Consider the following 23325-nt stretch of genomic DNA (forward strand, 5'->3'; position numbering starts at 1 on the left):
ATCCTAAAGGCTTCCCGGCAGATTTTGTCCGGCAAAACATTATTTACAAACATTTAAAAGTGGAATTGATGTAAATTGTATTTTTTTGTACTGAATATGAGGATATGGCGGCGACACGGTGGCTCAGTGGTTAGCACTGTCGCCTCACAGCAAAAAAGGTCGCTGGTTCGAGTCCCGGTTGGGTCAGTTGGCATTTCTTTGATGGCGTTGTGTATGGATGTTTCCCAGTGCTGGGTTGCAGCTGTAAGACCATCCGCCATGTAAAACTTGCTGGATAAGTTGGCAGTTCATTACGCTGTGGCGACTGATGAAAAAATGGCCTAAGCCGATGTAAAAGGAATGAGGGGACGGCTTTACAGTTATTTGGGCATTGTACATCCTCAGGCACAAACATTTATTAATAGCATGTATTCATTGATCAAAACCTCTTTTATTGTTATGGGAAAGTGGTCTATATTGTTAACTAAATTTTACATAAATATACAACCTAATAAATATGATAATATATAACCTAATTTTTTCATAAATATAAATTTACTAATACTAAACCTCATTTTAAAGTATTGGTGACTGAAATATCCTTGTGTATTACCATTGTTAGATACTCTCTAGACAAGAAAGCATGTGAAAAAAATGTGTGCACTTAATAGTGTTTTTTTTAGTTTTTATTACATATGTACATTTTGTATATTTGTATTTTATTTATACGTACCCCCTAGCATGTACAGTAGTCAACGTTTAAAGTGGATCATTCATCACCTTTGATCAAATTTGTCCCAAAACTATTGAACAACACCCATTCTTGTCTTAGGACAATTTTGAAAAACATTGTTAATCCACTTCAAATGTTGACTACTGGATATGTTTATTCTCAAATGTAATATGCTGTTTCTTTAAATAAAATGAATAAAATATTTGTAATTGCAACAGATGGCTTAATGATCTTTTTATTTGAGACAGACAGATTTTGGAATAAAATGTCTAGTACAAAGGGGTGTAAAACAAAACCAGACTGCAAAAAAGAAGTTAATAAATACTAATAGAGCACTGCTAAAAAAAAAAAAAACAGTAAACACTCACAAAGAAAGTGAACGTCTGTATAATATGCATTCATAATTAACATTTAACAGTTAACAAGATTACCAACAGAGGGCTCTATCAGTTAACTATTTATTATGATCCTTTTCCCAATCAAGTTCAAACATTGTCTTTGTAAAGGTGATTCTCGATAGTACTTTATCCCAAATATATATATATATATATATATATATATATATATATATATATATATATATATATATATATATATATATATATATATATATATATTTAGACTATTTCTTTGAAAAGAAGTTTTTAGAACAAAAAATAAAGTAAAAGAGAGTGTGAAAGGAAAAAACAAACAGCAAAACATACTAGAGCACTGATTAGAAGAGAAATAAAACTGTACACTAACAAAGTGAACTTCTATATACAGTAATATGCGTTGATGATTAGTTTTAAATTAATACGATTACCAACAGGGGGCGCTGTCAGTTAACTATTAATGATAGTCTTTAACACCACTAACATTTTCATTTATTCATTCATTTTCCTAAGTTAAACTTTCAGACTCAGGCCACCATAAAGTTTGTCTAAGAACTTAACTTTTCTAGTTCATTCATTTATTTTTCTTTGTCTTAGTCCCTTATTTGTCAGGGGTCACCACAGCAGAATAAACTACCAACTATTCAGGCACGTTTTTTTGCAGTGGATGCCCTTCCAACTGTAAACCAATACTGGAAAACACCCACCAACTCTTGCATTCACACACACATTCATATACTATGGCCAATTTAGTTTATTCAATTCACCTAAAGCACATGTTTGTGGACTATGGGGGAAACCAGAGCTCCTGGAGAAAACCCACGCCAACACAGGGAGAAAATTCAGCATGGTTATATTTTAATATTTTACTTTTTAATAATATTTTAATATAATATTGGGGATAATATTTATTATTTATTTAATATATATATATATATATATATATATATATATATATATATATATATATATATATATATATATATATATATATATATATATATAAAATATAAATATAATAATATCAATATAATAATATAAGTTAATCTTCATATAACTACAACAAATTAGTTGAAACCTGATTACCTTAAAATAAGTTAAATTAACATAAAAAACATTGGTTGTGATGACATTTTGTGACACTTTTTACAGTGTATATTTCTATCTGTGAAATGTTTTAAAACTTTGTTACCATAATAAAATGGTTTTGTTTATGGATTGTAACACACATGCTAAATGTACCAAACGGTAAACTTTTTTTTCGTTTTTTCTATTTTTTTTATATGATTCTCTGACTTCAGTATAGATCAGCTGAAAAGTGTGATATAATAAGGCATATATAATTAAAATGTTAAAGTAATCTATATTTAATTAGTATTTAATTATTTTTTAGACAGATTCATGTAAATATTTCTAATCTTTGAAATTGTAATAAATAAATAAACAAACAAATAATTTCCCAGTGATGAGTTGCAGCTGGAAGGGCATCCGCTGTGTAATACATATGTCGGATATGTTGGCGGTTCATCCCGCTGTGGCGTCCCCTGAATAATGAAGGAACTAAGCCAAAAAGAAAATGAATGAATACAAAAATAAATACTGACACACATTCATATAGAAGAAGACTGAATTTGCATGTTTCTAAAATCAATTAACTGGACATTAAAAAAAAGAGGGTGGTACAGTGCCTTAGTGGTTAGAACTGTCACATCACAGCAGGAAGGTCGCTGGTTCGAGTCCCGGCTGGACCAGTTGAAGAGTTTGCATGTTCTCCTCGTGTTGGCGTGGGTTTCCTCCAGGTGCTCCATAGTCAAAGACATGCAATATAGGTGATTTAAATTGGCCATGAGTGTGAAGGAGAGTGTTTCCCAGTACTGGGTTGCGGCTGAAAGGGCATGTAAAACATGCTGGATAAGAGGGTGGTTCGTTCCGCTGTGGCAACCCTTGTTAAATAAAGGAAATGAGCAGAAGGAAAATGACTGAATGAATGAAAAAAATAATAAACATGATGTTTGTAACAATATCATATAACCACAAATTAACCACAGCATTGCAACACTAACCATATAACCATAACTCTATAAACACTTATAAACTAATAAAACCCATGGTTCACTTTTTGTAAGTGAGCCTGAGCCAGCAAAACGTTTGTGTGACTTGTCATTTCAAAATCATTTACTCATGGCTCAGTCTTTCAGTAACTGCTGTGTACAGTGCAGTACATGCAGTTCAGGATTATCAGATTTCCTCACTGTACGTTTCATTAACTCGCCACAACATTTGTTATTAATCATAAAACACACTAAACCATAACGAAAGCTTTTCCGTCATTAATATACTTCACAAAATTAGTTAAGGATTAGCACAAATGACAAACTCATCTTAAAGGATCTAGCTGTAAAAATGCTTATAGCCAATTTTCAGTGTTGGACAACTTGTAACTAAACTTAAGAAGACCTTTCCTGACATGCATGTTTATTAACCGCTTCTTTTAGTAAGAACAAGGACAGGACGTTTTTTTACAGAGAATTATATAAGGAAGGACATTTCCTCCTGACAGGCACTCTTTCTTTCAATGACGCACAAGAAACGAATGCTTTTAATGATCAAGAAGCAGCAAACATGGTGTTAGATAACCAGCGCTATGAGCATTCACTGTAAAAAAAAAATGCAGGGTTCCACAAAATTAATTAATGTGGACACAAATAGATTAAATCACATTTAAGTGATTGAACATAAAACAATAAGGTTGTCCCCCAAAATGTCTCAAGAATAATGTTGTTTCCACTCATTTTAAATAGTAGTTTGAACAAGCATTAAAACAAATGTTTGGAGTGTATATTACTGAAACATTAAGTGTCAGTTTGGATGGGGAAATGGATCAAGATACTCATGGCTTTAAAGAACAATAACCAAATTTAACACTTTGTTCAATTCATACCATCTAGTACTACACTGTAAAAAAGAAATCCATAAAATTTACGGTAAAAAACCGGCAGCTGTGGTTGCCAGTACTTTACCATTAAAAACACGGTACAAACCGTAAAAGTAATTTTTTTTACGGTAAATTATCATATTTTATTAATTTATCGAGGTAATATGTCTGTATTTTGAATGATCATTATCTACACATCTTTTGTTACACAGTTAGACACGTTAGCACACCCACATGCAGGTGGTGATGAGGAAGTTTCATAATGAGCCAATGCTCATCACAATCAACTTTTCCCACAAGCAGAAAAGTGTATCAGCATATAGAAGGTGCTCAGTGTCATTCACACAGCTACTAAACACCAGTATGGTAACACGCATAAAATTAAAGTCATGAAATAAACATTGTTTATCAACATTAGATGTAACATAAATCTCTAATGTACATAACTGATGGGGAAACAACTAAAAAGATCCATATTAATGTCAACCAAATGCATAAAAAGTGATGTTCCATACAGGGAATTCTGGGAAAGTCAATTTACGGTTATTCGCCGTATATATTAAGGAAACAAACTGTTGTTACGGATTTGTACTGTAGCATTTTTACAGTTTTTCACCGGTGAAATCACGGCCATTTTTTACAGTGTATATTTGTATTTTCACTAACATCACATCTCACTGACAGTAACACAATCCTTTCTAAAAAGTTGTATGAGTTCATAAAAAACTTCAACCTACCGTCGGAAAGCTCTGAGTCTTCTGAGTACATGTTTTACCATCGTTTTTAGTGTTTTGTTATGTAGGAAGAGCAAGGGATCAAAATCTATTTACTGTCACATGGTTACATTTTAAAATCCTATTAGTCTGCTTGTTCAAATTACTTTTTTATGATGAGCTGAATTGACACAATTCTTTAGGGTTTTTGTAGAAAAGCTTGTGGACAAACAATTAAGTTAATTTAATCGATTTGGGTTGAGACAACATGAAGGAATTATGTGGAACCCTGCATTTTTTAACAGTGTTTGATAGCCTAAACATTTTGATAAATATGTAGCTACAGTTGTTTATTAATTTGCTACAATCAGAGTTGTAAAGCATTGCTTTGCTACAGCAATCCACATGTAAAACAAGTTTCAGATGTTTTTAGAGGCTAAATTCAAGTGAAATACCACCATACTACTTTAAAAAACGGACGTATATTTTACAAATATTGTCAAAAGTATGAAAAAATATGGTTCATATTCTTTAAAAACAAACCGAAATAGGGAGCGCTCTTGCATGTTTACCAATGGAAACTGAATGTCAAGCGGCGGTCATGTTTGGTTCTGCCAAACAAAATATTACTTAAAGCTCATTTTTGGAGATATCAACTTCAAATTTGGAATATAATTTGTTTAGAGATTGGGTTAAAACTGTTTTTTAAATACATCTTTTATGTAATAAACTAAAATATACATTTACTCATTTATTATTTTGGGCAGCACGGTAGCTCAGCACAGTCGCCTCACAGCAAGAAGGTTGCTGGTTCGAGTCCTGGCTGGGCCAGTTGGCATTTCTGTGTGGAGTTTGCATGTTCTCCCATGTTCGCATGGGTTTCCTCCAGGTGCTCCAGTATCCCCCACAGTCCAAAACATGCTCTATAGGTGAATTGAATAAACTAAATTGACCCCTGATAAATAAGGGACTAAGCTAAATGAAAATTAATGAATGAGTTGTAAAGCATTACTTGGCTACAGCAATCCACATGTACAACATGTTTCAGATGTTTTTTAGAGGCTAAATTCAACTCAAATCTAACTAAACTGCTCATACTACTTTAGAATTTGATGTCTACGTTACAATAGTATGAAAAAATAAGTTTCATATTCTTCAGAACATACACAGAAATAGGGAGCGCCCTTGCATGTTCACCAATGGAAACTGAATGTCAACCGGTGGTCATGTTTGGTACTGCGATATCAACTGTAAATGTGGAATATAATTTGTTTAGATATTTAGTTTAGATTTTATGTCAAATGCGAGCTAAAACAGGTTTCGTGAAATACATATTTCATATAATATTCTAAAATATACATTTATTGTTTTGTTATTTTCATAAATTTAAAGGCATATAACTTTTAATATGTTTTTTAAATTTAGCTAAAACCTGACAAGTCTGATCCTTAAAATGACAGTTTAAATTTTATGTCAACTTCATGTCTATGTTCAAAAAATAATACTTAAGGGGTTAAACGACATCTTTTAAAAAGATTTAAATGCTTTTATTCCAGCCAAACTAAAGAAATAAGACTTTCTCCAGAACATAAAACATTATAGGAAAAATGTCCTTGCTCTGTTTAAAAGCACTTTAGATATATTTAGAAAATAATAGCAAATTTTACAGGAGGGCTAATGTTTATGCTCTCATAAAGGAGCTGTAATGTACTGTAGATGTTCAGATTGTAACATTCCAAGAAAAAGCCTCCAGCTATACATTCTGTTCTTCTGAGGTTTTTTTCTTTCTGTGAAGTTTGCATAATGTAGAGGGCAGAGAGTGTTTTAAACAGCTCATTGGCTGAAGTCAAAACCACTCCAGATGCTGCCTGCCATTAAGCAAGTGTTATATAATAACTTTATGAGCTTGAAATGTAGTTCTGTAAGCCATTTAAATCATAAAAGTGGGTTTACACGCAGTCTTTATTTAACACAAACTGCGAACTGACAAAAATACAATTTTACACATCCAACTAATGGTTAATTAGGTAAAAAAAAACAAATGATAAAGTTTGCTGAGTCACGGCACACAAGCTGAAGTTTTATTATAAGACATTTTGCTTGTTCTGCTCTATGTCTATTAAAACATACTGTCTTCATCTACGCCTACAATCTTTATGTGTGAGAAAATCATGGTGTTGTAATTTATTAGCAAAAAAAGACTGACATCTCCCTATTTTTTTATTCATTTTCTTTTCGGCTTAGTCCCTTTATTAATCAGAGGTCGCCACAGTGGATTGAACCACCAACTTATCCAGCATATGTTTTACACAGTGAATCCTCCTGTGTTTGGACCAACACAATCTCATGGTAATTCGTAACATTTTGATTAAGTAGCTAATTCTTATGAATTCGTATGGTCTAATTCGTACAATTTAGTACAGTTTGCTCATCACCCAATGGTGGGGTTGGGTGCCACGCCTCCTTTTTAAAATCGTACATTTTTAGTACAACTGAACTCACACGAATTCGTACGAATTAGTTAGAATTAACTGACAAAACATAAAATACTTACGTTTTCTTTGTGAGATCAGGCTGGTTTGGACTGAAGAGGAAACCGAAGCACCTGGAGGAAACCCACACCAACATAGGGAGAACATGCAAACTCCACACAGAAATGCCAAATGACACAACTGAGGCTCGAAGCAGCGACCTTCTTGCTGTGAGGCAACAATGCTGACCACTGAGCCATCGTTCCAGCCTCACACATGTATATATTTGAACATATGTACATATTTGAAATTAGAATGGTTGAAAAAAATATAAAAAAGCCATTTTCTTTGCAATTTTTTTAAATAGATGCTGAATTTATGAGCTATATTTAATATCTGTAAAATAAAAACATGAACTTGTCATTTACATGTATCAGATTTGTAAATGGGAATCAATTTCTGACAATCAAACATGGGGTGAATCTACTTAACTTACGTTTTAAAAACCATATTTAGTCTGTGTCAGTAGAACTGTCATCTAAAAATGAACTTTACTGAGGGTCATGCTGTCTCAACATTTATGACATTTCCATGCAGTCAGTTGGCTGACACAGCAAAAGCTGCACAGAACGATGAGGCATGATGGGAAAAGCCATATTAAGAAGGACAGGAGGAATCGAGAACGGTACTTCTGAAGTCAGCAGTGTGTTAATGTGCAGCACCTGCTTACTGACCTCAATTCCCTAAAACACCTTTTGGGACTTTGAGAAACGCAAGAACATTTCTAGTGCTTTACAGATCCACCTGTTATAAAAAGAGTATTAAATCGTAGTTTTCTATTATTGTCCAGTGATTGGCTGCTTAACCTCCATTCTAAAACTTACCTCCATTCTAAAACAAAAACAAACCAAAAAATGCAAGCATTTCCAACCAGGGTTGGCAAGTCTAATTTTATTAACTTGCCTTATTATTATTGTCCAAAATAACTATATATATATTTTTCTTAAAGTTACATAGTTAACCTCCTAAAAATATATTCTAAAAATAAAGTAGTTCCAACCGGGGTTGCCAAGTCCACGTAAATTGGGCTAGTTTTAACCACTTGCTTGGCTTGTTTTTTTAGTGTGCAGGTTAAAGTTCTGACATATTGCATTAATTGGTAACACTTTACTTGAAGAGGGTGTAAGACTGTTGTGAAACCTTTATAATCACGACAATACACATGAATGAGATTTTATGCATGCTTATGATAACTGTCATTTGTTATTCGCTCAGTTACGTCGTGTACAAATTGATTTTGCATTGCAAAAAGTGCAAAAATATATTTGTGGCTATTATAATGGCATCATGACAATTATGTTTATGACAGGTTTATGACGATGAAGATTTATGAAGTTATGTTGTCTTGATATAGTCAAGTTGGCATGACAAAGACAGGTTATGATGTATTTGTTTTGAGATAGGCTCATTCTGAAAACATAGCCCTTTATACATTTCTGGAAATCGTGAATTATGTAGCCAGAAGTACGTATGGCTGCATTTAATTTTTAAACTGAACGCCAGGGGGCAGTATGACACCGTTGCTTTTACCAGCTGACCACTTACCTTCATATGGACGGCTTTCCTGCTTTTATCAGATTGTCTTGTTAGCTCGCCATAAATATCGGCGGACTTGAATTGCAGAGAGGAGTTGACCGTGATGATGGGGTTTGAGTCCAGTGAAGAACAATTCCAGGACAAAAACAACAAGCCAAAAAAATAAATAAACAAGTAAATAGCAGGGTGAGAATGTGGTAAAATCTGAAAACGTGGTAAAAATCAGGAGAGGGTTTTACTTTTTCTGAATTGCTTGGTTGGGTTTAGGGAAGTGGGTGGGTGGGTCAATCAATACAATTGGCTGGGTTTTGGAAAGGAGGATGGTGGGTCAGTCAATCTGCCAGTCAGTCATTCAGTAAGTAAAACAGTCAGTCGACCGCAGCCTCTGGTGGATTTACGCAAGAAGAGCAGGTGCGAATGGCACTCGAGAGAGAAATTGCATCTACATCTACAAACATCTACAACAGGAATGGGCCACTTCATCCCTAAAAAGGCCACCGTCCAGAATTTTGTTCCAACACTAATAAAACACCAGAACAAGCACAATCTTCAAGATCAAGATCCACAGGCAGGATTGTTTGATTAGGGTTGGAGCCACAGTCATATCACCCTGCAGCCCAAGACCGGTTACTCACTGAAATCAGGGCCTGGTCAGTACCTGAATGGGACACCACATGGGAAAACTAGTTTGCTGTTGGAAGTGTTGTTAGTGAGGCCAACAGGGGGCGCTCAACCTACGGTCTGTGTGAGTCCTAATGCCCCAGTATAGTGATGGTGACTCTATGCTGTCAGAGAGCACCATCTTTAAGGTCCAGACTCTACAAATCCTGTGCCATTTCTCATAAGGGGTAGTGGTGTGACCCTGATGTCTGACACCCCCCCTCCCCCCATTACTTTGCAGTACTTTTAAGCACAAGTTATAATAAAACAAATATATTCAGCATGATGTGGGCTAGAGTGAATCCAGATGGGCCACCTGTTGAGTGCCCTGCTATAGTACTAAAGTTGCCCATTCCTGATCTAGCTTGATCCCACTTGACTTAACATTTTATCTTTTATTCAAGCAATTTAGGTATGTTTTAAATTTCTAAACTCTTTTTGTGGGTCATTGCATGATGACCACATATGGAGTTTTTGTTCTTTCCATCACCTAAGTGTAACCCACTGATCTTTACTTCAGTACAGGGAGGTTTATTTATAGATGTTCCCATGCTTTCAGAGGAAATATTTATTCCTTCGCAAGGCAGCAGCTGTCTATGGTAGACATGAATTCATGTCTGCGTCTGCGTCAGGGGTGGACGTATCTGATTTCAGTAGTGGGTGGTGTGTGTGTTTGGCAGGACACAGGGGGTTGTTTACCTCTATGAAGATCACAGGGTGCGTTGAAGAAACTGGTTTTAGCTGGATGTGGAAGGCAGAGGTAGAGGCATGGCATCACATTTATGGGACAGCATATAAGGATTTTCTGAAAAGATATAGGTCAAGATCTACATTTAAAATTCTGCAATATAATCTTAGAGATTAAGATTTCAAAATCAAATGTAAAAAACTAAATGTAAAATTCTGCAATTTAAACAGAATTCAAGATTTAAATGCAGAATTCAGAATCTACATGTAGAATTCTGCGATAAACCTAAGAATTCAAAATAAATCTGCAATATTTAATCAGAATTCAGTGTAGAAAATGTAGAATTCTAATTCAAGATATAAGTGCAGAATTCAGATTCTAAATATAGATCTCTAGAGATATAAATAGAATTCAAGGCATAAATGCAGAATTCAGAATGTAGAATTCTGGGATTTGAACTTGGAATTCGAGATATAAATCAGAATTCAGATTCTAAATGTAGAACTCTGCTTTAAGAATTTAGGTTTTTACAATATGAATTAGTATTCAGAATGTAAATGTTGATTTCTGCAATATAAACTCAGAATTCAAGATATAAATCATAATTCAAGATGTAAATTAATACTGAGATATAAACGCAGAATTCACAATGCAATTCAAAGATAAACAATTTTGCAATAAAACCAAGAATTATAAATAAATCTGCATTATTTAATCGCAATTCAGTGAAGAAAATGTAAAATTCTTATTTAAGATATGAGCGCAGATTTCAGAATCTAAATGTAGAATTCTGAGATTTAAACACAGTATTCAAGATATAAACGCAAAATTCTGAATCTAAATGTAGAATTCTGAGACACAATTCAAGATATGAATCAGAATTCAGGTTCTAAATGTAGAGTTCTGAGATAAACTCAATATATTCAGAATTTAAATGTACAATTATGATAAACAGAACTCAAAGTAGAAGTCAGATTGTAAATGTAGAATTCTGAAATACAATGTAAACACAGAATTCAAGATTTAAATACAATTTTCATCTTTTGAATTCTGCGATATAAACTCAAGATATAAAACAAAATTCAGAACCGAAGTATACAATTCTGATATAAACAGAATTCAAAAAATAAACACAAGAATTCAGAATTCGGAATTAAAGATATAAACTGAGAATTCAGATTATAAATGTAGAACTCTGCAATATAAACCAATTCAATTCAAGATATGAAATCAGAATTTAAATGTACAATTCAAGATTTAAATATAAGATATAAAAGCACAATTACAGAAATTCAGCGTGCAAAAAACTGCAGAAAAGAACATGATGCAGATCACATGCTGCTGTTGGCCAAACAGTGATGTAAGGTCATTCTAGGAGATGATTGGTCACTCCATCATGCTAAACAGATGCTGGTTTGAATGTCAGCAGCAAACAACAGCAGGTTTGTTTATTTGAATTGTGCAATAGTTGTTGTCAAAAATGTCATAAGGCTTTCATAAGCTGAACGTCCTGCACTCATTTACTCATACGAACAGGGCTGTGATGGATATTTCGCTTTTTTAATTGATTATTTTACACTGTCTGCTGCAGCTTTAAGACTGAAGGCCAAGTCGGCAAATGTTTGCTCACCATTTATTGAAATATGATAATGCCAGTCACATAACCAGTTGGACGTTTGTTCAAAGACTAAATGGCAGCCAATTGATAATGAATGACTATTTTAAGTTTAGTTTCCGATTTCTTTTAGTGCAGTCTTTCTAAACTTCTGTTCCTTTCAGATCAAAGCACATACAGTTGAAGTCAGAATTATTAGCCCCCCTTTGAATATTTTTTCTTTTTTAAATATTTCCCAAATGATGTTCAACAGAGCAAGGAAATTTTCGCATTGTGTCTGATAATATTTTTTTCTTCTAGAGAAAGTCTTATTTGTTTTATTTAGGCTAGAATAAAAGCAGTTTTTTTTTTTTTAACTATTTTAAGGACAAAAATATTAGGCCCTTTAAGGGATTTTTTTTTCCAATAATCTACAGAACAAAACATTGTTATACAATAACTTGCCTTATTACTCTAACCTGCCTAGTTAACCTAATTAACCTAGTTAAGCCTTTAAATGTCACTTTAAGCTGTATAGAAGTGTCTTAAAAAATATCTAGTCAAATATTATTTACTGTCATCATGGCAAAGATAAAATAAATCAGTTATTAGAAATGAGTTATTAAAACTATTATGCTTAGAAATGTGCTGAAAAAAATCTTCTCTCCGTTGAACAGAATTTGGGGAAAAAATAAACAGGGGGACTAATAATTCTGACTTCAACTGTACATGTGTATAAGAATTAAAATCTAAATATATTTATAATTTTTTTGTTAAAATAAATAAACAAGCATGTATGTATTTTTGAGTCAAGAAACATGAAAACATTTTATTTGAATGATATGTCTAATAGGGCGACACAGTGGCTGAATGGTTAGCACTGTCACTCCACAGCAAAAAAGTCGCTGATTTGAGTCCCGGCTGGGTCAGTTGGCAGTTCTGTGTGAAGTTTGCGTTTTCTCCCCATGTTGGTGTGGGTTTCCTCTGGGTGTTCCGGTTTGCCCCAGTCCAAACACATGCGCTACTGGTGAATTAAACAGACTAAATTGGCCGTAGTGTGAATGAGTGTGTATGGATGTTTTGCAGTACTGGGTTGCAGCTGGAAGAGCATCTGCTGTGTAAAACAGATGCTGGATAAGTTGGCGGTTCGTTCTGCTTTGGTGACCTCTGATGAATAAAGGGACTAAGCCGAAAAGAAAATGAATGAATGAATGAATATGCCTAATAGAAATAACAAGTTTAATATCTTATAAAATTTTAATTATATTTAATACATTTTAAATGTGTAATGGCCTTAAAACACATCTTATTTTCTGATGCAAATTATACAATTATAGTTTTTTTCTTGTTATTTCTTTGCATGAAATATGACAATTAAATATTTATTTTTAAGTGCAAAATATAAGGAAAATGTTTCCAAATTTTATTTCCAAAATGTTCATTGTAGGAAACACACACACACACACACACACACACACACACACACATACACATACACACACACACACACACACACACATACACACACACACACATAACAATGTCATTATATTTTATATATATATACCATTATTATAATGTTTTTTTTTTCATATCTACAATTTCTGGATTCTTATGTTTGGTTGTTTTGTGTACCCAATGTGGAAAACCCTACCATCTATATGTAAATTTGGAAACTGCAATAAAAAAGTTATATAGAAAAACTTAATGTTTTTTTATCATTTGTTTACAAATATGCACAAAATTACATATATATTTTGTAATGACCATAAAATATAATGTATTTTTTGTACAATAATTATGTAAAATAAATTCATATGGAACATGAATTTATGAGGACAAAAGCTCAGCATGAAATGACTCTCATCAAAAAGCTTGCACTAAAATCTGGTCCAGACCTGATCTGGATTCATCCAGACTGTGGCGGTTTGAGATTCTCACATGTTCCCTCTAATGATTGGCTGTGAAGAATGGCATTCCCCGAACAGCTTGTACAACTTCACGTTGGGGTGGAGGAGGATCCTGTTTTTCTCAGCAGTGCATCAGGTGTGTACTTATGTAAGATGTGGGTTTTTGTTTTTCCAGAAAAGATTAAATGTTTAGAAAAACCACTGTTGTGTGTTTTTGATCAATTGATTGAAACATATTGAAACACTGATCCCTTCTCCACAGAGAGCCGAAATTATTAAGTGACAAGCCTTTAGTTTGATAGGATGAGCATACAGAGCCCTGAGCCAATGAGCTCACACTCAGATTACAGTTTAAAATCCCCTGCTGGCTGCGTTTCAGACGCTTCGGGAAGCAGGGCAAAGGTGACTGTGGCACATGTGTATTTATGAAAACAATTAGAAACAAGAAAATTCATAAAAACAAAACAAAAAAAATTATTTGCTCATTTTCCACTTGTTTCAAATCGGTTTAAGTTTCTTGCTTCTGTTGAACAAAAAATATTTATATTTTGAAGAATAAAGGTATAATAAGCCATTGAATTCTTCAGTATTGTCTGTACTTACTATAGCTGTGGCTAATAGCTGCTTTTCAGAAAATTTGTTCTGTTGCTCAACAGAAGAAAGAAAGAAATTCATAAAAGTTTAGATCCCCTTGGGTGCGAGGACATTCTGAGAAAACTGTTCATTAAGTGAAAAAGCACAGGTATGCATTGAGCAGAAGTTTTTACTGACTTACAAGAGAGGAAAAATAACAGTTAGATAAGAGGACAACAATATTTGTTTTCAGCATAGCAAGGTTTATTTGAGAACTAGATTATGAATTGAGTTATTGATGCATATTGATGACTTTTTCCAATTCTGTTTCAAAGGTAAAAAAGTAGCTTACTCATGGAACGGTTTGAACAAAAACACAGCTTCCTTAAGAGTTTTGGGTCACACTTTATTTTGATGGTCTGTTTTGTTGAATTTAAGTCACATTGCATCTACACGCCGACTAATTCTCATTAGATTATAAGTAAACTGTTAGGTTGGGGTTAGGGTTAGTGTTAGTTGACATGTACTTGCAAAGTTTTTTATAGTCAGTTAAATGTCTGTTGAAGGAGCATATCAGCAGATATTAGGCAGACAATTAAGCAGACAGTCTACTAAAACTTAAATGGACCATCAAAATAAAGTGTTACCAAGTGTAGTCATTTTTGTTTTGTCTTCACTGCTATATTATTTAGTATTTTTTAATCTATTATTTGTTATGATCGCAAAAATGTAAAGATATGTAAACATTTATAAAATCGGTTTCTTGTTCTAAACGTGTCTGTAAATCTATCAATCTATCAATTCACCAGTCTATCTACCAACCTACCTACCTACCTACCTACCGATCCATCTATCCATCCATCCATTCATCTATCCATCCATCCATTCATCTATCCATCTATCTATCTATCTATCTATCTATCTATCTATCTATCTATCTATCTATCTATCTATCTATCTATCTATCTATCTATCTATCTATCTATCTATCTATCTATCTATCTATCTATCTATCTATCTATCTATCTATCTATCTATCTATCTATCTATCTTTTTTAAATGAACCCATGAGTATGTTTTATCCATATTACACCTACATTTCAGCTGAAATAACCCAGCATTTTTAGAAATATACACACACACACATGCACACATAGTGTACATACATAAGTAAATATGCAAAACGCAAAACTACATTTAATAAATAAATAAATAAATAAATTATAAAATAATTCTGATGTTTTTATGAATATAAAATATATATATATATATATATATATATATATATATATATATATATATATATATATATATATATATATATATATATATATATATATAATCAATTCATCTTTATATCTACAGTGCTTTTTGCAATGTAGATTCTGTCAAGAGGGCCTAACATACTGTAGATATTTAATTAATAGAATTGAATATATATTTTACTTACATGTGTGCACTTTAGATAAGTTTACAGCTTTATAAGTAAATCAACACAAATACACATAATAAAATAATTGTAAAATTTATATTCAGTAATTCTGTTATAGTTATTGTGTCATTTAATGCAGTTTTCTTGTAAAATGTATGCATCTGTGCATGTTCCCAGGGTATATTTATATGAAAACATAGCTGGAAACACTTCATTGTGACATAACATTACATAACCTCAATCACATATTTAATTTATATTACTGAATGCATTGTTTTTACTTGTTATGTACATTTTATATGGAGAGAAGACAACAACCCTATATTGGTGACAGCTAGTAAACAAGTGCACTCGTTCTCCCGCCACACAGAGTTAAATTTAGAGTCATGTGTGATGAAAGGAATAGATGGGACAGGCTTCAGCGGGCACACGCGCCTATAAATTCCCAGTCTGACAGGCCGGTTCCTCCAAAATCAGGTGGAAAACACACTCGCTGGATTAACCCCTGCATGGATATTATCATCTCGCTTTCTGTCGGTACAGTTTGGACTAACAATTTCATATTACGGCAAGGTGAGTGAAAGCAATGGTGTTGTTTTATATATACTGTACTGCATGTATGTATTTACATATAATATACAAAATGTGTTTTATATATTGTTTGCTAATTTAATATATTGGTGGTTTCTAGTTTTTCTGATATGATCAAGCCACAGGTGATTTGCATGTTTTCTGGTTTTCTGTAGTGTTGTGCTGCTGTTATGCTGCTTTGGGACATTAAGGATCAGTTTTTTATGGCCAAAAGTGTTGAAACATCTAAAACAGAAAATATCCTTTTGGAAAAAACTTGAAGTGAACCGACGTGGAGGTAAACCCAAATCTAAATGTTTATGTTATTGTTTTTACTTCTTGATTTGCTTCATTTGAGATTAATCTAAATAGTGTTTGGTTTCTTGTTGTCCCTCAGGCGGGAAAACACAAGTTGAAAGTAAAAGTATAATTCCCTTGCTGCGGTTTTCTGTCAGAAGTGAAAAATGGTTGGAATTAAACCTACCGATCTGCCTCCAACCGCTGCTGTCAAGTTTTTCGGAGCCGGTACAGCAGCATGTTTTGCTGATCTGGTGACTTTCCCCCTGGACACAGCAAAAGTCAGACTTCAGGTGAGGGAATAAAATGATACAATTTTAATTCAATATTACTAAATAAAATAAATAAAAACTAAGTGAAATAAAACAAAACAAAAAAAACATTAAATAAAAATGTTTGTAAATTGTTATTAATTATAAGAATAAATTGTAGATATTTAGAATTTTCACCCAGTTACTTTTTGAAGTGCTTTTGCATTGATTTTATGTGTCTAAAACTATAAAATAACAATGTAAAATGTTTAAAAGTCTATCTGATATTGCTTTCATCTTATAAGATCCAAGAATAATTAAAACTGTAGAAAAAATGCTATATAATTAACTGAAACAACATAAAGCTAACTTTACTAAAATCTTCATAATTTTAAAACTAAAATAAAAAAAAGCTGTAAAATATATTAATATTATAAGCAATGTATTTAATCATCACAGAGTTGTTGTTTTTTTTTACATATAATGAGTTTGCATTGACTTAGCGTGACTGAAACAATCACATAACACCCACAAACATAAAATTTTATGTTTTTGATCTTATTTCAGATCCAGGGAGAGTCTGGAACAGCACCAGGATCAGCGGTGCTGAAATATCGTGGGGTTTTTGGCACCATCACCACTATGGTTCGCACGGAGGGGGCCAGGAGCCTCTACAATGGCCTGGTGGCAGGACTGCAGCGTCAAATGAGCTTTGCTTCTGTGCGCATCGGCCTTTACGACTCAATGAAGCAATTCTACACCAGAGGATCTGAGAGTGAGTAAATTGCAATGCTTTTCTGAATGGGCACTGAAATGACAATGGTGACACTGATGTTTTTGGCTCTTCTCAGATGCGAGTATTGTGACGCGTCTGCTGGCTGGATGCACCACAGGGGCCATGGCGGTCGCATTCGCTCAGCCCACAGACGTCGTAAAAGTGCGCTTTCAGGCTCAAGTGCGTCACACTGACGGAGGAAAGAGATATAATGGCACAATGGATGCCTATCGGACTATTGCCCGTGATGAGGGTGTTCGAGGACTCTGGAAGGGTGAGCAAATGTGCCTAGGGTAGACTTAAAGGGATAGTTCACCCAAAACTGTCATCATTTGCTCATTGATTGTGCCAAACCTGTTTGAGTTTATTTTTGCTGTTAGCACAAAAGTAAATATTTTGAAGAATGTTGGAAATCTGTAACCATTGACTTCTATAGTTATTTGATTTTTCTATTAAGTCAATGGTTACCGTTTTATAACACTCTTTAAAATATCTTCTTTTGTGTTTAATGGAAGAAAGAGACTCATAAAGGTTTAGATCCACTCGAGGTTGAGTAAATATATTTTCTTGAGAGAAATCTTAGTTCTAAAGTCCTAACAATATTTCGTCCCTCCAAAAAATAAAATATTTAAAAAATATATATATTTTTAATTCCAACCCCGTATGAAAATATTTTTGTTTTGTTTTTTAAACTTATTTTTCATTAGCCATCATGTATACTTAGTGCACAAATACACAGAGTTTTGACTTGTATATGATTTATTATCACCGCTGCCTTTTACAGTACAATAAGAAGAGTTAAGAGTGGAAAAATAAAAGTAAAAACATCCAACCCATGAACTCTAAGAACCAGTTTTAGATGGGATCAAATAATAAAAACAAGGTGACTCTCTCAAACTCTTTAAGGAAAGGAAAGGGGGAAAAAGTTGAAGCATTTATAAACTTCTTCCTCATATCTTACCTTCTCTTGTTAAAGGTTTCTATTGTTCACACATGCCATGTAATTCAGTGTGGTCCATATTATTTAAATGAACTTCTGTAAATTAAATTAAGCTGAAATAAAATAGTTTTACAATTACATTTTAAATAAAATGAAAAAATGCTGAACTTTAAAAATAATGTTACAAAAACTCAAATGAATTAAAGCTAAAGTTAATAACTAAAAACATTTAAAAGGCATAAAAATCACAATTGCTGAATAGTAATTATAATTTTTAATGAAATAAAATCACAAAACTGAGTGAAGTTTATTCATAAACTAATTTCGACAGGATCACATGCTTATGATTGACCACAGCTGGTCCCGCATTAGCTATTCTATGATTTACCAATCAGATGAATCCACATGCAAATAAATAACTAGATATTGTTTCCTTAGTCCTCTTTGCCTCGAAAAAATCCTCAATCCACCCCTACTCCTCCCCCTCTTTTCTAGATTATTCCAAGACGGGATTAGTGGAGTTTGCATGTTCTCCCGGGGTTCATGTGTGTTTTCCTTGGGTACTCTGGTTTCCTCCAACAGTCCAAAGACATTCAGTATGTGAATTGAATAAACCAAATTAGCACAGTATATAAGTGTTTTATTACAGGGCATTCACCGCATAACCATATTCTGGTAGTTGGCGGTTCATTGCTCTGTGGCAACCCCTAATAATCAAGGATTAGGCCAGGCGAACGAATTTGGGGGAGCTCTCGGGACCTACCTGAGCTCAGACTTCCCTCTACTTCGATGAATTGGGCTCAAGGATCTTCTGATCACAGGGCTCTCCCCCGGGACAACATGGCAAACATGATTTATAATCAATCATCAACGCTTGAACATAATTTTGTTAACTGAAATAAATAACAAAAAAAGTTCAAGCACTTAAAATAAAAAATACATACTTTATGTCAGTAAAGAATTATAAAATCTTTAGACATATTAAAATTTTCATTTAGTTCAAGCTAAACTAAAAACTAAACTATAATTATTCATAAAATCTACACAGACATAAAAACCAATGACATCAATTGCAAACAAAATAACTAAACTACTGCAGAAATGTTAATTAAAAATCAAACAGTTTTACCTGAAACCTCACATGAAACTAAAATAAGTTTTGTTAATTTAAATAAAATGTTACCTTTATATTTCGTAAAGACAAATAAAAATAATAATAAAGGTTTGTAATAAAACGAGGGCAAACAAATGATGACAAAACACTGCACTATCCCTTTAAATCCAACTTCACATGCCATCCTAAGTGTTCTGGCTGAGATAAACGTGTGTGTTTCTCTATTTTAGGCTGCATGCCAAACATCACAAGGAATGCGATCGTGAACTGCGCAGAGCTGGTCACCTACGACATCATCAAGGATCTCATATTAAAATACGACCTCATGACAGGTATGGCATCACAGGAAGTCTTTCCATTCTAGATAAGTTTATGATCCTGTTGTCTAACACATTTGTCCTCTTTAGATAACCTACCCTGTCACTTCACGGCTGCATTCGGCGCTGGTTTCTGCACCACGATTGTAGCGTCTCCAGTAGACGTGGTGAAAACGCGGTTCATGAACTCGTCGGCCGGCCAGTACGGCAGCGCACTGAACTGTGCCCTCATGATGCTGACCAAAGAGGGACCAGCCGCTTTCTACAAGGGGTGAGAAAAACATACTGTAATCTATTATTGAGAGTAAAATACAAACATACACTGTTAACAAATGCTGGCTAAAACACAATCAATACATGTTGGGAAAACATGAAGAAATTAAGTGAACTGTTTTTACAAATTTAAGTGGATTGATCATGAAGCAATTAAGTTGTTGCAAACAAAACCCTTAAGAATTGTGTTGTTTCAGCTCATTTTAAATAAGTACTTTAAACAAACAGCAAACATCATTTTTAAGTGTACTTTCAGTGAAATAATGTATAGTAAACATATGTTGTCCTAACACAGATCAAGTTAACATAATAGTTTTTCCAAATTTAAGTGGGTTAAACAAAAAAAAAAAAAAGTAAGTTGTCGCAAACAAACCCTCAGTAATATGTTGTTATAGCTCATTTTAAATAAGTAGTTTGAACAATAATGAAAAATCATTTTTTGAGTGATGGACAAATCATAAACAATACATTTATTACAGTATTTATTCATCTTACTTAACATTAGTTAATGGAAACTTCATTGTTTGTTGGTGTTAGCTCAGTGCATTAACTAATGTTAGCAAGCATGAATTTGGATTTTAAAAACGCTTTAGTAAATATTGAACTACACTTACTATACTTAACTATACTTAATTGTTTTATGTTTAATCCATATAAATTTCATTTATGTGTGTTGGGACAACATGAATGAATAAAGTGGAACCCTGCATTTTTTGCAGTCTGATATAAACAATGTAAAACGTGATTAGTTGACATTACTTAAAAAAGTAAGTAACTTGAAACTGTTGTGTTGATTGAATTTGTACAATTGTGTACATACTTTACCTAATTTTAAGGCAACAAGTTTACTCACTATAAGTAAAGAAACGAATCACTTACCACATGCAGCATACTTTAAATATGATCATTTAATTTAACCTATTGTAACATTTTCATTAAAATGTAAAAAGTAAAACTTAAAAAAAAATGTAAAATTCAATATTCATCAGTCCAAAATTTGTCAGTTCAGCAAAAGGATGGAAAATTAAAATCGCCATCAACACTGCTTCCAGTTTGTCAACACTAAAAAATGCTGGGTTCCACACAATTTATTTGTTTTACGACAAGCTGGAATTATGTTACGTATTAGTTTTTACAAATTGAAGTGGATTGAACATAAAACAATTACCCCCCCCCATCCCCCACATATATTTTCTGTTTTATATTTTAACCAAATTTCAATTCATTGATTTTCTTTTCGGCTTAGTCAATTTGTTGTTTAATAATTTGTTTAAGTGTGACGTCAGAAAGTGGGGTGACAGTGATGGGGTTAAATTCAACAACTCACATTTAAATTAAAACAAGAAATATCAAAATAATCATTAATAAAAACAAAATAGTGCATAATATCTCTTTAAATGTAACTTTCACAGGTCTGATGCACACATATTTGCAGTAGTAACATGAATATATAAAAACATAAAGATATAAAACCATTTTTAAAATAAATTAAAAAAAATAAACATTAATAATAACAAAATCTCACTGATAATAATAAACTGTCACTTGCAATCCTAAGTGAATGTGTTTTGAAGGCGATAAACAATGCACATAGATTTTCAGGAGTACCATAAAAACTACATTGTAAAGATGAGAAATGTACTATAAATAAATACATTAAAATAAACATTAATAACAAAATCTCATTGATAATAACAAACTGTCACTTGCCCTCCTGAGTGAATGTGTTTTGGTGTAGATAAGCATGGGTGTGTTTCTCTGATTTAACCCCATTACAAAAACATGATTATTTACTGAGAAATATATATTAAATACTGTTTCCATATTCCCAACAGCTTCATGCCCTCCTTCCTGCGCTTGGGATCCTGGAATATTGTGATGTTTGTTTCCTATGAGCAAATCAAGAGGTGTATGACTCGAATGCAGCACTCGTGGGAATCGCCTTTCTGAACACACAACATCAGTATCTTCTAACTGTGACTGAACAGACAGCAAATATAACTCAAACGCCCTGTTGTGAGAATGGAGGAATCCCCATCTGAAGTCTTATCACTGAAAAAAGGCTGCAGTGTTGTAAGGCCAAAGGTCAAGCTCATCAAATATGAAAGATGAGTTAGCAAAGTGCCCGATGAAGCAAAATGTGCATATTGTCTGTTTTAGGGAGTTGGAAAAAGCACACTCTTAAAGAAACAGTGCAGGGAAAAACAAAAATGCCTTTTCACATGGCTTTTCTTTGACATATTTTGAGTAAATCATCAGTGCCAGTAAATAACCTTTATTTTGAAGTGTGTAAATGTTTTTATATATACATATGTTAAATGTTTCTAAAACTGTCATGAATACGGGTCCATAAATTCTGATCAATAAATGTATATTTATACTAAGAACTGGAAATTGTACATTATTTGAAATACATTATTCTCTTTTTGTTAATACAGCAGGTTTTTTTGTATCAGGTAGATCACATGCATAAATGTAAACATATACAACTTTCAGTTTAAGGTTTTCGTATTCCCCCAACATCTGTGTAATTTATTTAATTATTTATCTGCCCACACTACTAACCATTTATATATTTATTTAGGCAGGAATTTGTAGATTTATATATTTATTTATTCATTCATTTATTTTTCTTCGGCTTAGTCCCTTTATGCATCAAGGTTGCCACATCGGAATGAGTCGCCAACTTCTCCAGCATATGTTTTACACAGCGGATGCCCTTCCAACTGCAACCCAGAGCTGGGAAACATCCATACTCACTCATTCAAACACAGCCATACACTATGCCCAATTTAGTTCATCCAATTCATCTATCGCACATGTCTTTGGACTGTGGAGAAACTGAAGCACTTGGAGAAATCCCACGGCAACACAGGGAGAACATGCAAACTCGACTCAACAGTGCTGACCACTGAGCCATTGTGCTGTCCTAGAATAATATATTTATTTATTTGTGCATTAATTTAATTATTGTTTTATTTATACAGAAATTTTAAGGAATGATCAACTAATTTATTTATTCATTTGCATATTTATTGTTTTTGCAGGTTTCATTCTCCTATAACTAAAGAATCAAGATTAATCAATGATCAAATCAAAAATATTAGTAAAAAAAATGTTGGCTTGGCAA

The 23325-nt window shown here is 33.2% G+C and overlaps 1 protein-coding gene across 1 annotated transcript; it reads left to right on the forward strand.

Moving 5' to 3' along the window:
* The first annotated feature begins 16121 nt into the window (after nt 1-16121).
* ucp3 (uncoupling protein 3) lies at nt 16122-22582 on the forward strand. The gene is given in 8 exon segments (NM_200353.3): nt 16122-16231; nt 16405-16526; nt 16626-16818; nt 17344-17551; nt 17628-17825; nt 19836-19937; nt 20013-20193; nt 22031-22582. Coding segments are annotated over 6 exon segments (930 nt in total). The 5' UTR covers nt 16122-16231; nt 16405-16526; nt 16626-16692; the 3' UTR covers nt 22146-22582.
* The last annotated feature ends 743 nt before the right edge of the window (nt 22583-23325 follow it).

The sequence above is a fragment of the Danio rerio genome, chromosome 10 (assembly GCF_052040795.2).
Source record: "Danio rerio strain M-AB ecotype USA chromosome 10, GRCz13ab, whole genome shotgun sequence".
Lineage (NCBI taxonomy): Eukaryota > Metazoa > Chordata > Actinopteri > Cypriniformes > Danionidae > Danio > Danio rerio.